Source organism: Propithecus coquereli, unplaced genomic scaffold (assembly GCF_000956105.1).
Source record: "Propithecus coquereli isolate 6110/MARCELLA unplaced genomic scaffold, Pcoq_1.0 Scaffold73, whole genome shotgun sequence".
Lineage (NCBI taxonomy): Eukaryota > Metazoa > Chordata > Mammalia > Primates > Indriidae > Propithecus > Propithecus coquereli.
This window is the reverse complement of record NW_012153396.1, coordinates 4481965-4503357: the sequence shown is the minus strand read 5'-3', so window position 1 is coordinate 4503357 and position 21393 is coordinate 4481965. Positions and strand designations below refer to the sequence as shown.

The 21393-nt window shown below is 44.9% G+C and overlaps 1 protein-coding gene across 1 annotated transcript in view; it reads right to left on the bottom strand.

Moving 5' to 3' along the window:
* INA (internexin neuronal intermediate filament protein, alpha) overlaps nt 1–8835 on the bottom strand; it is a 12331-nt gene extending 3496 nt beyond the window's left edge. Inside the window, exons 1-2 of the mRNA XM_012661653.1 lie at nt 7705–8835; nt 48–172 (exon numbers count right to left, since the gene is read on the bottom strand). Of these exons, the coding sequence (XP_012517107.1) occupies nt 48–172; nt 7705–8769 (1190 nt within the window). The 5' untranslated portion in view covers nt 8770–8835. The remainder of the gene's footprint in view (nt 1–47; nt 173–7704) is intronic.
* Nucleotides 8836–21393: the final 12558 nt, after the last annotated feature.

Below are 21393 nucleotides of genomic sequence, written 5' to 3'. Positions count from 1 at the left end.
TGACTGGATTTGGTTAGGTGAACATGCCAGCATGCCCTTGGAGGTACCTGTAAGCTGCTATCTCAATGTCAAGAGCCATTTTGACGTTGAGCAAGTCCTGGTATTCCCGAAGGTGGCGTGCCATCTCACTCTTGGTGTTCCTCAGATCATTCTCCAGCTGCCCAATGCTATCCTGAAAAAGCGACATAGCCAAAATAATTAGGCCAGGACAGCTGAAATCCATGGAGATTTCCACAAGGCAGGATTCTCAACCCTGACTACATATTAAAACCCCCTGAAGAACTTATAAAATGCTTACATCCAGGCCTGTCCCCAAGCCCAGATTCTGATTATTTGTTCTGGGGTGGGGTCCCAGCATTTACCTTTTTCGTAAAGGTCCCCAGGAGATTTGGGTGCATGGTGAGGGCTGGGAACTTCTACCACAGCACACGGTTCTCAAATGAACACTGGGAGATGATTTTTTTCTTTTTATAGTTACTTACTTAGCTCCCTTCCTTGTTGTATTGCTGCTGAATAACTCTGTTGTTACATGTCCTTTCCAAAACCCAAAGCCTCAGGTTAGGAGCTTAGGTTCAGAAAACTCTAACTGTGGAAAGCACAGGGAGGAGACAGCAAGCCTTCTCTCCCTCCATTCCATGTCTGCATTCATGTTGACGGTTTCCTGGAAGTCTGCCACTCAATCACTTTACTGAAAGCATTTTACTTGACAGATAAGGAGGAAGCGTAATTACTTCACAGGATTTTTAAACAATCCAAATGGCAGACTGAAATTATAATATTTTAACAAAGAAACTAGGTCCATGTAATGCTCCAAATTCTTCCAAACCAACGCATGGAAGAGAAATAGCTTCATATTTGTGACCCTGAACACAGAAGCCAGAAGGATCTTTTAAAAACAAAGCAGATCCTGTTGTTTATCTGCTTAAAGCTCTCCAACAGCTTTGGATAAAATCCAAACTCCTCAGCATTACCTACACTCTTCCCTTTGCTCAACGTGTTTCAGCCGCCCTGGCATTCCTTTTTGCTCCTTAAACATACCAAGTTCATTGTTGTCCCAGGCCCTTTATTTATTTATTTTTTTGAGATGGTGTCTCACTCTGTTGCCCGGGCTAAAGTGCAGTGATGTCATCATAGCTCACTGCAACCTCGAACTCCTGGGCTCAAGGGATCCTCCTGCTTCAGCTTCCCCAGTAGCTGGGACTACAGGTGCACGCCACCATCTCTGGCTAATTTCTTTGTTTCTTTTTTTTTTTGGTAGAGAGGAGGTCTCACTATGTTGCTCAGGTTGGTCTTGAACTCCTGGCCTCAAGTGATCCTCCCAAAGTGCTAGGATTACAGGCATGAGCCACCACGCCCAGCCCCAGGCCCTTTAGACTTGTTATTTCCTCTGCCTGGAATGCCCTGTCGTGGGTCTTTATATGGTTGACTTCTTGTCATTCAAGATTTAGTTCAAATGTCCTCTCCTCAGACAGGACTTCCTTTGCAACCAATTTAAGTATCCTCCCTCCACTGATCCAACACATTATTTTACTTGGAGCCAGGGCAGCTGCTAGCCCATGCGGGAATCTTACACAAACTAGAAAAAGGTACCCCCAATGGGAGGACCAATTAGAAAAAAAGCACCCACTTGAATGCAGCCACCCTGGTCTTAGCTCTTAGCATTATATGAAATTATCTTGTTCATTTATTAGTCTACTAATATATTTTCTGTCACTTTCCTCTATAACAGGGTTTTTCAACCTTGGCACTATTGCTGTTTTTGAGTGGATAATTCTTTCTTTTTGGGGGCCATCCTGTGCGTTGCAGGATGTTTAGCAACATCCCTGGCCTCTACCTGCTAGTTGCCAGAAGTACACACTTTCCCTCTTCCAGTTGTGATAACCAAAAATGTCTCCAGACATTGCTAAGAGTCGCCTAGGGGGCAAATCCCTCTTGGTTGAGAAGTACTGCTCTAGAACATAATGAACATGGATTCAGGGACCCTTTCTGTCTAGGTCACCCTGGAAGCCCAGAGCCTTGCACAGTGCACACTGTTGATGCTCAATGAATAATTGCTGAATGAATGAATGATGCAACATAAGCACTTCTTCTTTTCTTATGACCTGAAAAGGTGTGAGCAAATAACCTATATAATTCAGCTGCCACTTTGGAGACACGAAGAACACAGTGATTGAGAGTTATTTTCATGAAACAGTGATGCAGATAACATACCAGAAACTTCAAGAAAATAAGTGCCGAAGGGCCCTTGCAATTCCCCTGTGTGGGGATGATAATGTAATGGTGAAAGGTAGGGCTGATAAGTCAGGGGGTGCAAACTTCCAAATTAAGAGAATTTGCAGAAAGAATTAAAATTCATGCCACCTACCTGTTCTATAAATATTGACAGGAATACTGCAAAGGAGAATCTCAATTGACTTATGGGTACAGGGCAAGGAATGATAGTGGGAAAAATTCATATAACACTGGACAGTGATGCAAGTATTTCAAAGTGTGTTAAGAGATCATGAGGGCTTAAAAGGATTTCTACCAAGAAATTTTACTTAATGGTTGCTATTTGAGGTTACACGACCCTACAAGCAAGTTCTGCTAGTGATGCATTAGGAGCAAGAGAATCTATATTCCTGTGGTAAGGGAGAAAGGAGTCAGGGTTAGGGAAAAAGGAGAAAGGAGAAAATATTATTATTATGCAAGGGAGCAGGAGAAATTCGAGATGAGGAAAAGAGAGGCATTTCATCACGATCTTTGGGTTGCATTTTTTGCCCTGCCACTAACATCCAATGTATCTCTGCTAGTTTTCTACATTTTAATTTCATCAAACTTTCTGTGTCTGCATATGGAAAATTATAGTGTTTATTCTTTTCTGAGATTCTCAAATTAGGATTCCAATTTAATGTATTTTACATTAGTAGATGAGTCCATTATCTGTTAAATTAGATAACAGACATTAGAACAGCATGGCACATAGGAAGTACTCAATAAATATTTGTGATTTTTATTATTGTTAATGTCATACCATGTGATTCTCCATGCTTTTGATGATCATGATCCTTCCCTATGACCCCTTAAATAACTAAGTAATATATAATAAAATTTTAATATTGGATAGTTGCAGGCATATGCCTTAAAGCACCAGATTTTTTTTAAAAAAATAACAATTTTGAATAAAAACCTTTCTGAAGTGGCTTATACCACTACAATGATGACATTAAACATAATGCAACCTTCCTCAGCAATTAAGGGTCATAATGATCAGTTTTTAAAAATATTATTCTGTGATATCTTTTATCTTTCAGGTCAACTGAGGTATATCAGGCTGTTTCATTCTACCCTAAATGGTCCCAAAGAGCAGTGTTTGAATCAGTGTTGCTGCTTTTTGGTTTTCTTTGTCCTGAAAGATGAACAGATTTGCTGCTACTCATTCTTAACAATGCCTGACTCCACTCATTCGTAACAATGCCGGACTCTAGTGGTCCGCCCTTCTCTTCTATCTCGCTGCTGGCTTGAAATCCAAACAAAGCGTTTTAGAATCGTGTAAAATAAGAATGAGGAGGCTGGGGGCTTCAGAGTGGCCAATTTCTTAATATGTGCTTTAGAGGTAGATGTTTTGTCTCATCAGTAGGTTAATTAGGTCCTTTTTTAAAAAAAAAAAATTTTTCAGGTAGAGTGACTCGGACATTAAAAAAAAAATTATTTCTGTTTCACTGCTGTATTTTCCAAATAAGAGGTGGCTGGGGAGCCGAGTTCTAGATGGATGAGATTTCCTTGAACTTTTATGTTAGAGATTCCACATATCTATTTTATGGATCAGAGTAGACAAATGCATGACTTGCTTCTTTCAGGGGGAATTGTGCTGCCTGCTGACCACCGATGGCTCTTCAATGTCTCTGTCTCTTTGTTTGCGCTCTCCACCCCACACGAGGCTGTTGTCTTACACTGCCCTTCAAAAGCCCTGCCAAAGATGGCCTCCAGCTCGAAATCGGAGCAGAACGCTGCAGTCTGCCCCCTCCCCCAACCACGCAGCTGCTGCTGGCTTAGCCTGAGGGAATGGGAGCGAGGCACTCCCAGCTCCAGCTGGGGTCTCTCCCCAAGTAGCTAAGACAAATGCTGAGCATCTTGCCCATGGCTGGAAGGATGCAGGGTGGGAGTAGGAAAAAGAGCTGGCCCCAAGAGCCTCTGCAGTGGAGAAGAGGACAGACAGACAGCGCTGTGGATTTCACCACTTTTGAGGGGCCCTCAGCCCGGGGTGCAGTAGTGAGAGCAGCACAGTCTGACTGGAAGAAGCCATCCACAATGACTGCTCTGGCCATCCTGAATTACTGGGTGGGGAGAGAGGGTTTTTATTTGTGGTTCACTCACAAGTTAGTGTGAGATTTCCTCTCACTCCTATCTTGGCTTCATCCCCATCTTTTTCTCTCCTCCACCACACTCTAAAATCTTACACTGTATGTCTTTCTGTAAGTTGCTTTACTGGAAAATGTGGTTTAGGTCAGTGCACTTCAAAATCAGTCTGAGGACCAACAGGATGCAGCACTTTTATTGAAAATGCATATTCCTGGGCCCCACCTGTGAACTGCTGAATCCGTATCTTTGGGAGTGGACCTGAGAATTTTTAAAGCCCCCAGTTGACCTTGTTTGTGTGTCATTGGGTTTAGAAACCACTAATTTAAATTTATTTCTGTAAAGAAGCTATCATGGCGGCCCAGGTGACAGTAATACAGTGAGATAGATCGGGGCAAACAAAATGAAACAAAACAAAAACCAGATGGAGGAGCTTAAAAAAAAAAGGCCGATGTAGCTTTTTTTTTTAAACTCTAATTTAAGAAATGGATCTATCAAACTATAGATTTATATGCAGCCACTGCCACCCCCAATTTCCAAGGGGCCAGACCCTTCCTGCTATTTAATTAGGTTGTACTCCAATCTCATAATGGAGAGAAGAGAGCAGACTTGGCTCATCTCCCTGGAGAGCATTAACCAGCAGGGATAGTGATTGTTCAGCAAGGTCTTTCAATGAAAGCTTCAGCTTTCTAAGACTGACCACAATAAAGGTCTGGGACCCCAGTACCCTCCAAGAATGTCCTTCGACATCTTTAACAGAACTGGGACTCTAATGGTGCTGAAGTGGCTACGTAGGAAAGAGAACTGCCCTGTTTCAGAAATGGAAAAGCATTAAGCTTTTCAGATAGAGGGGAGTTGCCTTTGGCTTTTGAAGACAATAGTCCTAGCTCTTCCTAATCTCTTCTCTTGCCTGATTCAGACTCTCTCATACACTATTGTAGACTTACTGTGTCACCTTGAATCATTCTTTACCTCTTTAAAAGTGTAAGAAGCCTTCTCTCCTCAAATAGGCTATCAATTCTCTGGGGCCAAGAAAACGTGACTGTAATTTGGCCTTCCTGTGTCTCATAGAGGGTGCCAAGCTTGCAAAGGAAAATGGCCCTACCACTAATCTCTGAAGCAGAAGAAAGAGGATCACCTCCCATTACTGCAGTGAAAAGGGGGTGGGGGAGGATGGAGTGACGGGGCAAGAAAACAATGGCTAAATGTCACTGTGGAGAGGGAGACTTTTTGCCCTGGTCAGCACTAGTAACTAACATGGTTTGAACAGCCAGAGACATCCCTGTGGCTTCAGGCCTTCAGGACCCATAGGTAAGGCTGTGAGGCCCACCTGAGACTTAGGTCCCAAGGAGTAGGAAACAGCTTCCTGATGTCTAACCTTCCCTTCCACTCCCATCAGCAGGTCGTCCAAGGCTCAAGCTGATGGGGGCAGCACTGCAGAGCTGCAGATGCCGCAGTTTCTGTTGTTTTTTTGTTTGCTGTAGACCAAGTCTAGATGACCCTACTATTGTCTAATGCTGAAAGCCTTTTACAGCAAACAAGACAAACAACACTGTCACTACCTCTTAGTATGTAGGAGCTATAACTAGCAAACATGATGTGGCAAAGCCCAATTCAGCTGGCAATTCCGTGTAAGTTGTCCTTTTTGTAGGAATACTGGGCTAGCCCTCCAGAAGACCACCTAGCTCATCCTTTGAGGCGTCTGGAAAAAACATGAAGTCTCGATTAACCAAATGTGACTAATTCAAGCCATCTAGAGGCTAGGGCACATAGTGAAAAGTTCAAGTTACAGATTCTGAAGCAGAATAGAAGTACTTATTTAAATAATACCATAATACCAAACTAACCAAAACAAATCATCTAAGCAGGCTTTCTTTCTTCATCAAAGGGAGTCATTTGTAATTAAACAGTAAATACCTGCACATCAATAACAATTCTTTAGCTCCTGACTAAAATGGTACTTTTGAGATTTCACTCCTTTCTTAATTCGATTTTATTAATGTTCCCAAACCCTATTAATTTCATCAAATGTCAACTTCAATCCTATCTTGAATTATTTCAAGTTTCTGAATTATTGGCATTCTATTCAAAGGAGCTTTTATTGTACCCTGAAATTGAACCACACTATTTCTTTTCTACACTTTTCATTCACCCTGTCTCTTGCCTCTGTGTCTTTTGTGGTCATAAGCCCAGAATGTCCTATATGGTAAAACTGAAGATGCAGTGGCCTTTGTTGGGAAAAAAGAGCCAATCAATACATTCACAGGAGCTTAGAGGACAGGGAAATATGGAAAAAAATATGTGAACTATAACAAAGAAACCATCTCTTCGATTATCGCATACACTTAGGAGGGAAAACTGTTAAGAAAATGAGAATTTTCAAGTGGGACCTCACAGCCGCTGAGCAAATTAAATGGTTTTCGTTAAGTGCTAAGCCATCCATGAAAGTGAAAATTGATGCTGTCCACGAGGTGACCTTTGATTGCAGGTAGCCAAGACTGATGTGTTGATATTGCAGAAGAAAAAAGACACCAAAAGCAGTTAATTGCCTAGAGATTCATAACTGGGACATGAGACGGGAGAGACATAATTGCTGAGATAGGAAGAACTCGACATCAGCACCTCGGACAGCGCCCAAACCGGTCTCGTTTTGCTAACCCGGTGTAAGGCTTTCTTTAGGAAGAAATGTCAGTAGGGAACCGTGGGTGGGTGGGTGTGGGTGTGTGGGTGTGTGTGTGTGTGTTGGGGGAGGAGGGTAGAGCAGGGCGGTTGCTACTATCTCAATCATCACGCAGCTTGTTGGCTCCCAATCTATACCCCTTTGAGGACAAGTCAAGAAAATAGGATAAGACCCACCTCAGTTCAGTACAGCATTCTCCCCCCAACCCTGAAGCAGATTATACTCCATAAATATCAATTTCAAGGTGCACAAAAAACCTTTCAAAGTCAACCAGACACGCCAGATAGCAGAGACAGCACCGCCCACCATCGAGAGGCTCTAACCCGCCCTTGTCAGGTTCACTCCTACTTTGGGTGGGGGACTGTTCTCCAGGTCGCCAGTGCTTGCATGCCCACTTGCTGACAGAGAGGCACAGTTAGATTTTCAGACTCCAAAGAAGTTTAAGGGCTTCTTTGTTAGAAGGGCCAGGAAAGGGACAAAAGTGAGGGCCGGGAAGGAGGGCTTCCAGGCCCCTGAAATTAACAGTAGAGACTCCAGGGCTTTTTGTTTGCCAACGCCACCAGTCGGGGCCATTCTCTCCCCTCCCATATCCTCCCCTTAAATCCTAGGGCCCAATTTTACCAGAAAGAGCAGTACACTCAGGAGAGGCCAGGACGCCCCTCCCTACGCAGCACTTCGGTCCTTACCTGATAGCCAGCCACCTCAGCACTGTGCCGCTCCTCCAGCTCCAAAATCTGCCTCTCCAAGGACTCGTTGGCCCCGCGCAGGCCCTCAATCTCGATGGTGCGTGCCTGCAGCTGGCGCCGGTACTCGTGGATCTCCTCGCGGCTGGCCCGGATGGCCTCGGTGCTGCGCGCCGCCTGCTCGTTCAGATTGGCAAACTTGGACTTGTACCACTCCTCGGCGGACTGCAGATTCTTAGCGGCCAGGGACTCATATTGGGCGCGGATCTCCCTCAGCGCCGAACTCAGGTCTGGTTTAGCCACAGCCACGTCCACCTCGGCCGCAGCCTGCGACGAAGCCTGCAGCGTGGCCAGCAGCTCGGCTACCTCTTCGTCGTGCACCTGGCGCACGAAGGCCAGCTCGTCCAGCAGCGACTCCACCTTCTTCTCCAGGTCTAGGCGGGCCAAGGTGGCGCCGTCCACGTCGCGCTGCTGCGCCTTCAGAGCGCGCTCGGCTCCTTCGCGCCCGCGGCTCTCCTCCTCGCAGCGCGCCCGCAGCCGCTGCACCTCCTCGGCCAGGCCGTCGCGCTCCAGCAGGGCCTGCGCGCGCGCCGAGCTCGCCTCCTCCAGCTGCGCGCGCAGGTCGCGCAGCTCGCGCTGGAAGAGCTCGCCGACGCGCGACGGCTCGGCGTGGCGCTGCCGCAGCGCGGCCAGCTCGGCCTCGAGCGCGCGGTTCTGCGTCTCCAGTTGATGCACCTTCTCGATGAACACCGCGAAGCGGTCGTTGAGGCCCTGCAGCTGCTCCTTCTCGTTGGTGCGGATGATCTTGTACTCGTTGGTGCGCGCCGCCGCCTGGCTCAGGTCCAGTCCGTCGGAAGCCGCAGACCGGCGATAGGCCAGGCCCAGGCCAAGCGACGAGGCCGAGGAGCAGGCGGCTGAGGAGGCCACATTGCAGCGGGACAGCGACTGCGAGCGGAAGCCGCCCGAGCCGGCGGCCCCAGAAAGGCGCGCTGACAGGCGAGAGCCATCCCCGAACACCTTGCGGTAGGAGGAGGCGGAGCACAGGTAGTGCTCCGAGCCGAAGCTCATGGTGCTGGGATCAGGACCCGGCGTGCGGCTGCTGCTGGAGCTACAAAAGAAAAGAGAGGTGCGGCAGACAGGGCGCGGCTGGGCGGTGTGCACCGGGTTTTAAGGCGCCGGGGCTGGGGCGGCGCATTGGGGGCGGAGCTCCTGCTCCGGGTCTGGCAGGGAGAGCGAAGGGGGGCATCCAGGAGCGGGGGCGGGGAAGCGCAGTGACTACCGCAGCTGCGCGCGCGACCGACCTGGGACGCGGGGACAGGGCCATCTGCGTAGGAGTCGCCCTCTGTCCGCAGCGCCTCTCCCCAAGAATCGACTGCTTTGGAAGTGATTTGAGCAGAGGGGTGCCTAAACAACTGAGGTTTCCCATCCGGAAACCGCACTGCTCTGTCGCGTCCCTCGACCCTGTCCTCTCTTCCCTCTTTAACCCAGTGGGAGGTGAGGGTTTTCCGGGGGAGGTGCCCCCTACGCCCTCCCTCACCCCGGAGTTCCTGAGGGGGAGGTCCTGTTTTTCCAGTTAGAGTGGGAGCCCACAGGGCGAGGCCTTGTCCCCTCCCTCAGGTGTTCCCAGGGGAAAAGTGAGTCTGCGTCAGAGAGCATCTCTCCGGCTGTTCCTCTGCAGCTCTCGGGGAGCGCCCGGGGCGGGAAGATGCGCGGAAAGCCTGCGACACCCCCGAAGAGCGGGGAGATCGGTAAAGAAAGTGAGCCCAAGCTGCGGAAAGTGAAAAGAAGCGGAAGTAGAGAGGAAAAGGGGCCAGACCTGGAAAGGAGGAGGCGCTGGGAATTACTGGGGCTCAACAATAGAGCTATAAAGCACGGGCACAGACTGGGACCACAAGCTGGTGAAAAGGGAGCTGCAGACTTTTGTTTTGAAAACGGTTGTGTTTGAAAACATTTCAAAATGAGCATTTTAAAACTGGGAGGTTTCACCCAAAAGAAACTGGATTTCTGGCTTCTTCTGAATATGCAAAGAGCTGGGATGGCCACAGTGAGCAGAGGTGAGGTGCCCTGGCCATTTGATTAAGAAGTGTGCTCCCTTGTTCACCACAATCCCCGCCATTCTCCATTGAATTACGCCCACCTTCTTAATTCATTTGCTTTACCTGTCTGGCCCTGTAGGCATTTGAGATTTCACTCTGCATAAATCCTGCAGCACAGGTCCTCATCTGGCTTTGCACTTCCGATGGAGATCTCTCTTTGGACCAAAGAGGGCCCTGCAAACCAGTTGAACTCCAGGAATGGGGAAGAGCACTGGTGACTAGGGGGCTTCCTCTACCACACAGTGGGGGGAATCAAAGAATAGCATCTGAAAAGATGAAGGCTGGGAGGGGTCAGTGTGGAGAGTGCACTACGTATTCACCTTCAAGCTTATGATATCACTCAGGATATGGATATGGCTTTGGAGAAGGAGTAGGAAGACTTTTAGTTATATTCCAGAATTCCAGATTGAGGGCCTTCTTTGATCTTGGAATCTCAAGGATGTAGTTCTAGAATAAGTTTTATTTCACTTCATGGGGTGGGGGGAGGAATATTACCTGGGGCAGGCCACCAAAGTAAGGGGAAAAGGGGATCTTATGAGACTTTGGAGCATATCTCTTGGCTTTGTATTTGATGTCATGGAATATGGTCAGGCCCTGCCACACCCTGCCTCTCTGGCTCCTCATCATAGACCAAAGACCTCAGCTAGAGAGACTCAATTCTGAGGTCTTTGGGCTCAGAAAGACCTGGTGAGGTGAAGGATGGAAGAGTATTAACGCTGCTGAATAATTACCATCTGTCAGTCTTTGTGCTAGCACTTTTGCATAGTGGCTGTAACCCCCATCTTACAGATAAGACACTGAGCTTTGGGTGCAGCACTCTGTACAAGGTCTCCAGCAAGCAAACATACATTCTTTCCTCACAACACAATTCTGCTTAGTGCAATGAGACTCTTGAAGTCTCATTAATTTCCAAAATAGGGCTAAGTGGGCTTCATGAGGGTTTTGGCCAATAATAAATTAGTAGGCTGGTTTGTAATTGGAAGAACATTGGACTCAGAGGCAACAGGTTTGAATTGCGGCTTCTGCCACTTACTAAGCATGTGGGGATAACAATGCCTACCTCCCCAGATCATGAATGATTGAACTGGTGCGTGCGAAGGTGCTCCATAAGCTGTACAGGTATAAGGAATTATTGTCATCATCGTCCTCTTTCAAATAAAAGGACACTGTTTCATATCCACCAGCAACAGGATACGAGTTGGGTTTAGTGAGGGGATTGCAGGAGACTGTCCACCATATCCTTACACAGGTCTCCATGCTACCCCTTGGAAGAGAGAATACAGCCAACCTTGATTGTTTGTGGTACCAGAGGCTTGCATGAGTGTGGCAAAGTGGAAACGACCACAGATAATTAGAAGATCTTACTTCTGGGCTATATTTCAACCATGTTACTCAGGACTACTGAAAGCAGCAAAATGTCCTGATTGGAGTTCCACCTTTATTTCCTTTTCCATCCTCAAATAGAAGCAGTACCCCAAAGGCAAAACACACATAGAGCAGAAGAAAGTATGGCAAAAGGCCTATGTAGTCCAACAAAGTGGCAGTGGCCCTGAAAAAATCTAGAGCGGGCTGCATTTTGCATCTTCTTAATAGTGTACCTGAGATTCCTAACTGATATTCCTTCGTGGGCCTTACACTTCCCTTTCTTGGCATCCCATCCCACAGGCCTAGATATTTGGCTTTAATAATTTTAGCACAACGCTATCCTACGAAGGATCACTCTTGGCTGAACCTCAATCTGTAACTCCTTCCAGCTGGCTAGGTTTCCTGAGGGAATGTCCTGGGCATGCAGGGTCATCCTCTAATGTTGCACTTGGGCATGACAGACACGTTGGTTGGTCATCCCCACTTCCCCCTCATACCACATCCTCTGTAGTCTCTCTGAGGCATTTGGCAGTTCTGACCCCTCTCCTTGGTTTCAGTGACTTGGTTCTTGGCCTTCTGCTCTTCCCTCACTGATTTTCATTTTTAGATAAGGGATCACCTAGCCGGTCGCAGTGGCTCACGCCTATAATCCTAGCACTCTGGGAGGCCGAGGTGGGAGGATCGCTTGAAGTCAAGAGTTTGAGACCAGCCTGAGCAAGAGTGAGACCCCATCTCTACTAGAAAAAAAAAAAAATAGAAAAATTAGCTGGCACGGTTGTGCATGTCTGTAGACCAGCTACTCCGGAGGCTGAGGCAGGGAGATCCCTTGAACCCAGGCGTGTGAGGTTGCAGTGAGCTATGAGGATGCCACTGCACTCTGTCCCAGACAACAAAGCTAGACCCTGTCTCCAAACACTAAATAAAATAAAATTTGAAAATAAGATAAAATAGATATTGTATCTCTCACAGGTAGGGAGGCTTGTGGTAAAGTTCTCTCCCTGAGAGATTTAGTTTTGCATTATGGTTTTTCCTAACCATGTTACCTTGAACACATTTCTATTATTTGCTGAGCCTTAGTTTCTTCATCTTTGAAGCTTAAATAAAACCATCCACCTGAGTGTTCTGCAAACCTGGTTGATCATTAGAATGACCTGGGAACTTAAATTCAGATTTCCCAGGCCTTACTTGAAACCCACTGGATCTAGGTTTGAGAATGCTTGACCTAATTCTCATGAAATTCCTGTGAGGTTTAAATTAGGTTATGTATACAAACTGGGTATCACAGTGCATGTTCAGCAAATGGTGGTTATTAGAAGTATCAACTTCTATAATTCATTCATTCAGCAAATAGTTATTGAATGTTTACTATGTGCAAGGCCCTGAAGCAGGTGCTAGGCATAAGGCAGATACAGACTCTGCCTCCACGAGACTGGCATTCTGGCAGGAAACACAGAGATTAAACAACTAATTACAAGTTAATTTTTTTTTTTTTGAGAGTCTTGCAGTCTTGTTCTGTTGCCCTGGGTAGAGTGCAGTGGTGGTGTCATAGCTCACTGCAACCTCAAATTCCTGGGCTTAAGCAGTCCTCTTGCCTCAGCCTCCTGAGTAGCTGGAACTACAGGAGTGCACTGCGACGCCTGGCTAATTTTTCTATTTTTAGTAGAGATGGGGTCTCACTCTTGCTCGGGCTGGTCTTGAACTCCTGAGCTCAAGCAGTCCTCCTGCCTTGGCCTCCCAGAGTGCTAGGATTATAGGCAAGAGCCACTGTGCCCAGCCTACAAGTTAATTGTTAATTATAATCGTGACATGTGCTCTGAAGGGGAGTACAGGTTGCTGTGGGGCATATAACAAAAGGCCTACCTGTGCTGATGATTCACAAATTCCTATTTCCAATTTCCAACTCCAAACTCACATATCTAGCTGCTGTTACAGATCTCTTCATGAGTGCTTGCTAGTTTTCAAATACTGTATATCCGACAGTAAACTTATTATCCCCCATCTTGCCCCCCACCCCAGTTCTTGATGTTAGCTTTTATGTCCCATCCCTGTTTCTCTGCTTGTGTAATTCTCTCTTCCTGGAATTTCCTCCTCTGCCTCTCCTTCAACTATTGAAATTCTTAAGGCTCAAATGCTGCTTCTTCCATGAAGCCTTCCCTGGTATCTCTGATGGAAAGTGATTCATCTCTCCCTTGAACTCTCCTCTCCTACCCATAGCCTTTGCTCATAATTAGCACCATATTCTGCTATAATTATTTGTGTGCTTGTCTAAATGGAACATAGTGGCACATTCCTGTAGCCCCAGCTTCTCTGAAGGCTCAGGTGAGAGAATTGCTTGAGCCCAAGAGTTCAAGGCTATAGTGTGTCACGATTGCGCTTATGAATAACCACTGCACTCTAGCCTGGGCAACATGGCAAGACCCTGTCTCTAAAAGTAAGTAAATACGTAGGTAGATAGAACTGGAAGCTCCTTGAGCACAGTTCATCTTCTGCAAATATGTATCTCTCTGAGCATCTATCAGTATTAAACATGTGAGGTGAAAAAAGTGGTTGAGAATGCTTTCTTGTAGAAGCACTTGGGAAAAGTCTTTGGCGTGACACCAAGAGTACAATCCATAAAAAAAAAATTCAATAAATTTGACTTCATCAAAATTAAAATCTTTTGCTCTACAAAGGACTCTGTTAAGAAGGTTAAAAGACAAGCTACAGACTGGGAGAAAATATTTACAAATCACAACAAAGGGTTTATATCCAAAATATATAAAGAACTCTCTAAACATAATAGGAAGAAAACAAACATTCCAATTGGAAAATGGGCAAAAGACTTGAGTAGGCATTTTACCAAAGAGAATACACAGATGGCAAATAAGCACATGAAAATATGTTCAACATACCTAGTTGTTAGGGAAGTACAAATTAAAACCACAATGACACGATGCTGTGTACCTACTAGAGTGGCTAAAACACAAAGTACTAATACCCAGTGCTTTCAAGGGTTCAGAACACCTGGATCTCTTATCGATTGTGATCAGAGTGTAAAATGGTACAGCACTACTCTGGAAAAACACTTTAGCAGTTTCTTATAAAGTTGATATACGTTTACCTATGACTCAGAAATCTTACTCCTGAGTATTTAGCCTAGAAAAATGAAAATCTGTGTTCACACAAAAATCTGTACATGAATGTGCATAGCAGCTTTCTTTATAGCAGACTAAAACAAGAAACAAGCCAAATGTCTTTCTACAGGTGAATGGATAAACAAACCATGCTATATCAATACAATGGAATACTGTTTGGCATTAAGAAGAATGAACTATTGATACACGCAATAACTTGGGTAAATCCAAGGGCATTTTTCTGAAAGAAAACTAATCTCCAAATTTTACATGTTATGTGATTCCATTTATATAATATTTATATAATCTTTTTTTGGTGTGTGTGTGGGGAGGCAGAGTCTTGCTCTGTTGCCCAGGCTAGAGTGTGATGGCGTCATCATAGCTCACTGCAACCTCAAACTCCTAGGCTCAAGTGATCCTCTTGCCTCAGCCTTCCAAGTAACTGGAACTACAGGCATGCACCACCATACCCTAATAATTTTTCTTTTTTTCTTAGAGACAGAGTCTTGCTGTTGCTCAGGCTGGTCTCGAACTTCTGGCCTCAGGCAATCCTCCTGCCTTGGCCTTCCAGAGTGCTAGGATTACAGGCGTGAGCTGTTGCACCCAGCCATGTATATCATATTCTTGAAACGACAAAATTGTAGTGATGCAGAACAGATCAGTGGTTGAGGGGGGTTAGGGTTGTAGGATTGGGGGGAAGATGTTACTATAAAGGGGTAACATGAGGGAGTTTTTTGTGGTGATGTAACAGTTCTCTCAAATATATATACACATGATAAAAATTTGGAGGGAGAGAGAAAGAAAAAAACCTAGTGAAATCTAAATAAGGTTTGCAGCTGAATTAATGTGTTGTGCCAATGTCATTTTTCTGGTTCTGATAATGTACTATGGTTATATAAGATGTTATCATGGGGGGAGCTGGGTAAATGGTACATGGAAACTTTCTGTACTATTTTTGTGACTTCTTGTGAATCTTAAACTATTTCAAGGTAAGATATATTTAAAAATAGGCAAATGTTCTTAGGAGATACATGCTGAAATATTAGGGTTGCAGTATCTTGATTTATGTAACTTACTTCGAAATGGTTTGGCAAAAACAGCACACACACACATATGCACACAGAAGGAGAGATAAAGCAAATGTGTCAAAAAGTTAACAGTTGGTGAATTTAAGCGAAGGGTGTACAGATGTTTATTGTATTAGCCTTGCAACTCTTCTCTAGAAGAGTTGAAATTTTTTGAAATAAAAAGTTAGCAAAATTGATTAATATATAGATAGATAGGTAGATAGATAAAGCAGGCAAAAAGAAAGTAGCATCCAAATCTGGGATCGAACCAGTGACTTTCAATCTCACTGTCTAACTTTGGCTAATTTTAAAGTCCTCTCCCCATCCCTTCTTGCCCAACAATAGGAAAATCCTGCTTGTTTTGGAGTAACAGAAAAAGGTCAGAATTCAGACTCTGTTGGGAGTATTTTAAGTGCTACTCTGAGTCCTTGGTGTTGCCATAGTCATTTAACAAACATTTGCTTCAGCTTTGTGCCAACTTCTGGGATTACAGAGATGAGTATAGCTAGAAGTGATCAAATGTGCGCCCTTTCTCAAATTAATTTAATTTTTCACATAAGTATAGAATCATGTATTATGTACTATGCTGCAACTTTCTTTTTTCATTTCAAAATCATACACACTTGTCCGCATTACTTAGTTGGATCTATTTACTTCTATTTACTTCTTTTTATAGTTCAGTCTTAAGCGAATGTGCCATAATTTGTTTAGTCTCTTGACGTTGGACATTTGTGTTGTTTTTAGTTTTTCTCTATTAAAAACAACACTGATTTTTAAAAGGAAAAACAAAAAAGAAAAAAGAAATACATTGCTTGAGTGAAATCCAGCGTCCACCTTTGCTTTACCTTAATCAATCAACCAACCAATGTATTAATATATTGAACACCTGCTGTGTGTCCAGATGCATGCTTGCTGCTTCTTGTGTCTGTGTGGGAGACATAGTCACTACTCCCAAAAAGCGTACAATCAATCAGTTGAAGAAGTATGGCTAACTTGAGGTCCTAATTAAGGACCACCACAAGGCAGTATGTATTTGACTGCAGAGCATATGTACTAAGTACTCAGAGGAAAGCCCACCCTTTTTTCTGTGTCTGATTTTAGACTAGTTATTTTTTTCAGCTGAATCTCTTTAGTCTCCATGAAACAAAGCTTGCATGAGCATATCATTAAGGAAAGTGGGGGAAAATCATGGCTCAAACTTTCTGGAGAAGGGAGAATGTTTTTAACAACAACAACAAAAAAACCCCACAAAGAATGTGACATCATGCTGTCATACTCCTATTTGTCCTTTGTTCGTAAAAATCGAACTGTTTCCATCTACACAGAAGATAAAAACAGGTGGGGCGCAGTGGCTGACTCCTGTAATCCCAGTGCTTTGGGAGGCCGAGGTAGGAGGATCGCTTGAGCCTAGGAGTTGGAGGCTACAGTCATGCCACTGTACTCCAGCCTGGGTAACAGAGTGAGACCTTGTCTCTAAAAACAAGACAAAGAATTATGAATTCTTTGGATGGCTCAGTCGATGGTAACACTTCAATCTGTGGATTGCAGTTTTGCTTACAAATTTGTGCTTGCATAGTTTTTCATTGCATTATTTGATGTACAGCCCTTTTTCCCCCTTCCATATTTTTGCTTAGGGGATTTTGGGTTTCTATATTTTGGCTTTGGCATTATCTCGTTGTTTCTAACCCTCTCCCCCTCCCTCCCTTTCTCCTCTTTTCTCCTTCCCAGAATTTTCTCTTTATTCACCTACGTCTGAGTCTGACACTAGGCTGAACCATAGTTTCCCGGACCCTAGCAATAGGAGAAATGGGGAGACGTGCCTGATCAGTTACACTTCAGGACCACGGACAGCTCCCTGGCCTTCCTGGTGTGCGAGCCTGTTTTTTAAACTTCCCGGAATGTGAGAATGGAAACAGATCTGAGAAATCATTTGGCCTACCCTTGCCTTTTGTTGTTTCCCAGAGAAAGGATCCCAGTCAGCCCATAGTTCAGGATTATTAACTGCCTGGCTGGGGGAAGATACAGAGGACCTGGAGTGCCCCTTCACCGCTAGCATCTCCTGTACACGTTGCTAATGCCTAAAAAAAATCCTTCAGTTCAATTCAGCAGACTTCTATGGACCAGGCTTTTCCCTCCCTGGAAAGAGATAGGCCTAAATACAGACACTCTAAAGGGGGAACAAAGGAACTCTAGTTTATTTTATTTATTTTTATTTTTTTTTTTTTTTTTTTTTTTTTTTTTGAGACAGAGTCTCATTTTTTTTGCCCGGGCTAGAGTGCCGTGGCATCAGCCTAGCTCACAGCAACCTCTAACTCCTGGGCTCAAGCGATCCTTCTGCCTCAGCCTCCCGAGTAGCTGGGACTACAGGCATGCGCCACCATGCCCAGCTAATTTTTCCTATATATTTTTAGTTGTCCAATTAATTTCTTTTTATTTTTAGTAGAGACGGGGTCTCGCTCTTGCTCAGGCTGGTCTCGAACTCCTGAGCTCAAACAATCCGCCCGCCTCGGCCTCCCAGAGTGCTGGGATTACAGGCATGAGCCACCACGCCCGGCCGGAACTCTAGTTTAAATAAGAAAATAATCCTTCCTAAGAGCTTATTTTCCACGGTCTCCATGGAAAATAGAGGAAGAGAAAGGAGCACCAGAGCACTGGGGGCCGGAAAGAGCTGGAGAGGGAATGGCAGAGTGGAGTGGGAGAGAGGGGCGTCCGGGGACGTCTGGTCTCTACAGTCCAACTTGGTGAGCCTCACACAGTCACACCAGTGTGCCCCGAGCACGCAGCCGAAGGATACGCCTTACACTTCCCTAAAACGAGAATTCGGAGGTCTCCTACTGTCTCCTCTTCCAACAGACAAAGCAAGAGTCACTAGACTAATTTTCAAAAGATAATTTATATAACGATTTGATGTATTTTGTCTTCTTTGTTCTTCACAACAAACTTAGAAAGGGTTTTAGTATCCCCATTTTCCAAATAAATAAACTGAGACTCCGAGAGGTTGGGCAACTTGCCCAAAGTGACAAAGCTAGAAAATGGCAGAGCTGGGTCTTGAACCAAGTTTCTCCAACTCCAAGCTGGTGTTCTTTCCACCACACTTTATCCCTGATTGGGTCTTGTGTGTGTGTATGTGTGTGTGATAAAATATACATAATGAAGTTTACTATTTTAATCATTTTAAATGTACAGTTCAGTGGCATTAGTTCACAATGTTGTATGGCCACCATGACTATCTATTTCTAAACCTTTTTCCTCATCCCAAACAGAAACTCTGTACTCAATAAGCAATAACTTATCATTCTGCTATCCCTGGCAACCTCTATTCTGTTTAATGTCTCCATGAATTTGACTATTCTAGTTACCTTATATAAGTGGATCATACAATATTTGTCCTTTTGTGTCTGGCTTGCTTCACTTACTGTAGCTTCTTCAAGGTTCATCCATGTTGTCGCCTGTGTCAGAACTTCATTTCTTTTAATGGTGTGATAGGGTCTTTTGGTTGCAAAGGACAGAGATTCACTCAGGCTCCCAGAAGCAATGAGGGGTTATTGTAAGCAACCTTATAGGATTAAGGAAGACAGAAATAAGAAATCTGAGCCACACACTGAATTTCAGGAACAGCCACATGGCTGGATTTATCGGGACTTAAACAAGTCTGATCAGCACAGCTGTGGGGACCAAGATATCTCATTGCTCTCTTAGTGGAGGGAAGTTGTTGTTTTCTGATACTTGGCCATTATATCAACCTAGTGATATTCTACATAGTGGTATTCTCCTGTGAGGTCTGGCACTACCAACCCAGCTACTTCATATCCTATGGAAAGCAACCCTCAGGCTTTTGCTAACTCCGTATTTCTACCATTTTAATGATATGCTATCTTTTCTCCCTTCGTGCCTTTCATCTCCTGCTCCCAGTGCCAGTTAACAAACTTTCCAAAAATTTCTAGCTCTATTTTCTGGTTGACTTGGTTAATCTCCAATGATCTCTTACCATACACCTCTTAAGACACCTGCCTACCTAGAAATTAGCTGCCCTTGAGATGGGCATCTTCCCCTCCTCTCATCAAACATAGCCAGGGTGATAAGTCACATGCTGTTGAACATGGCTCCTAATAGGAAAAACCTGCTGTCCTGGGCAGAGGTTGGGTGCATGGCAGGCAGGCGTGCAGAGAGTCATTGACTTCATCCCTCTACATCAGCTCTCCGGTGCTCTGCCACCAGGCTCTTTGTTGTAATTTAACCCTATGACATCTGCTCTGTGACTTCACAGATCATGGAAGAGAGGTGTATATGTCTGAGCTGATGTGTACTGTGCAGGTATTTTTGCACATATTTTTAGATTTTACAAATAATTGCCATATGGTGATATGCAGTTTGGAGTTGCTTGAAATATCCTCAGCTTATGTCAAGCTGCCTACTTATAGCTTCTGAATGGGGTTGTTTATCTGACTGCAAATCTGTTTTCAGTTCTCTTGCCAAGTCTGCATTAACAGGAAGACATTCAGAACACAGGGCACACTGAGGTGTTAGCACATCCACAAGGTGGGTCCTGCTTCCAGTAAGCTGCGGGTAAAGGACTGGATTGTGGGAATCAGGCCATTCCTGGTTCCGTGACTGTGACAGAGAATGTGGTGCTCACCAAATATCACATAAATAGCTCATGCCCTCTCCCTTCTGCTACATTTCCCAGCTTCCTTTGTAGTTAGCTTGGAGCATGCGACTAATTCTGGCCAGTGCTGTGAGAGGAAGTGTTACATGTCTCCACACTTTCTTTACCTGGAGTTGAGTCAGCAGAACCCACAAGATAGAAGCAGACTGGATCCCTGAGTCATCATTTGAAACGGTGCCAGCCTGGGTAGCCTCCTGATCTTTAATGAGTGGGAAATAAACTTCTGTGGGTTAGGCCCCGGAGCCCTTGTTGTTTGACTGTTACTGCAGCATAGCCTAGAGTCACCCTGACTAGTACAGTCACTAAACAGGGGTGTGACCTTGGGCAAGTAACACAGTGTCTTCAGTCCTCATCTTCCTCTTCTGAAACATCAGAGAGTTGCCCCAGATAATCTCAAAAATCACATTCATAATTCCTAATTTACCATGTCCTATTGTCTTTTCCTGAGTGGGGTTTCTGTCCATTTCTTTCCATTCTTTTTTTTTTTTTTGAGACAGGATCTGTTTTGTCCCAGCTAGAGTGCAGTGGCATCATCATAGCTTACTGCAACCTCAAACTCCTGGGCTCAAAGTCCCAGCCTCCTGAGTAGCTGGGACTGCCACCACGCCCAGCTAATTTTTGTCACTCTTGCTCAGGCTGTTCTTGAACTTCTGAGCTCAAGCAATCCTCCCACCTCAGTCTCCCAGAGTGCTAGGATTACAGGCATGAGCCACCTGGCCTGGCTTTTCCATTCTTACTGTCACTGAAGTATATACTTTCTCACATGAGCCATTCCAAAATCCTCCTAATTGGCCCCCATATCTCCAGGCTTATGCATTTCAGTCTTCCCACTTTCTCTGTAGAGATCATGTTACCTTCTTCCTCAAAAGCCTTCACTGGCTACCTACTGGCCACTGAACAAAGTCCATGTGATGTCAAACCTTTGAGGTCCTTGATAATCTGTGGTTGGTTATTCGTGCAGAGTTCTCTCTCCTCCACTGTATTGTGGGCTTCTTGAGGCCCAGTACCATGTCAGATTCGGTTTGTAGCTTCCCACACAGCTAATGCCTATTGATAGGGAAAGTCAAGTATCTACAAACTAGTAATAAAGCCCTAATAAAATGGTAGAAACCACCATATGAATTGCAGTGATGAAGTTTGCCAGCAGATCACCCACTGGCAACATGTAGAATGTGCATGTTAAGAAGCAGAATATGTGTGTATTCAAGTCTGCATCCAAGGTTGATTGAAGACTATTTGGGAGATATTGTGCAGTAAGGGAGTTAAAAAGAAGTAAAATGTAAAGCAGAGTCCCTGCCCCCCAGGGAGTTGGGGGAGGAAATGTGTCTGCTTAGAATAACAAGGGAGTTCTTAAAGTGGCTTCCTGGGGACAGCAGAAAAAGGAA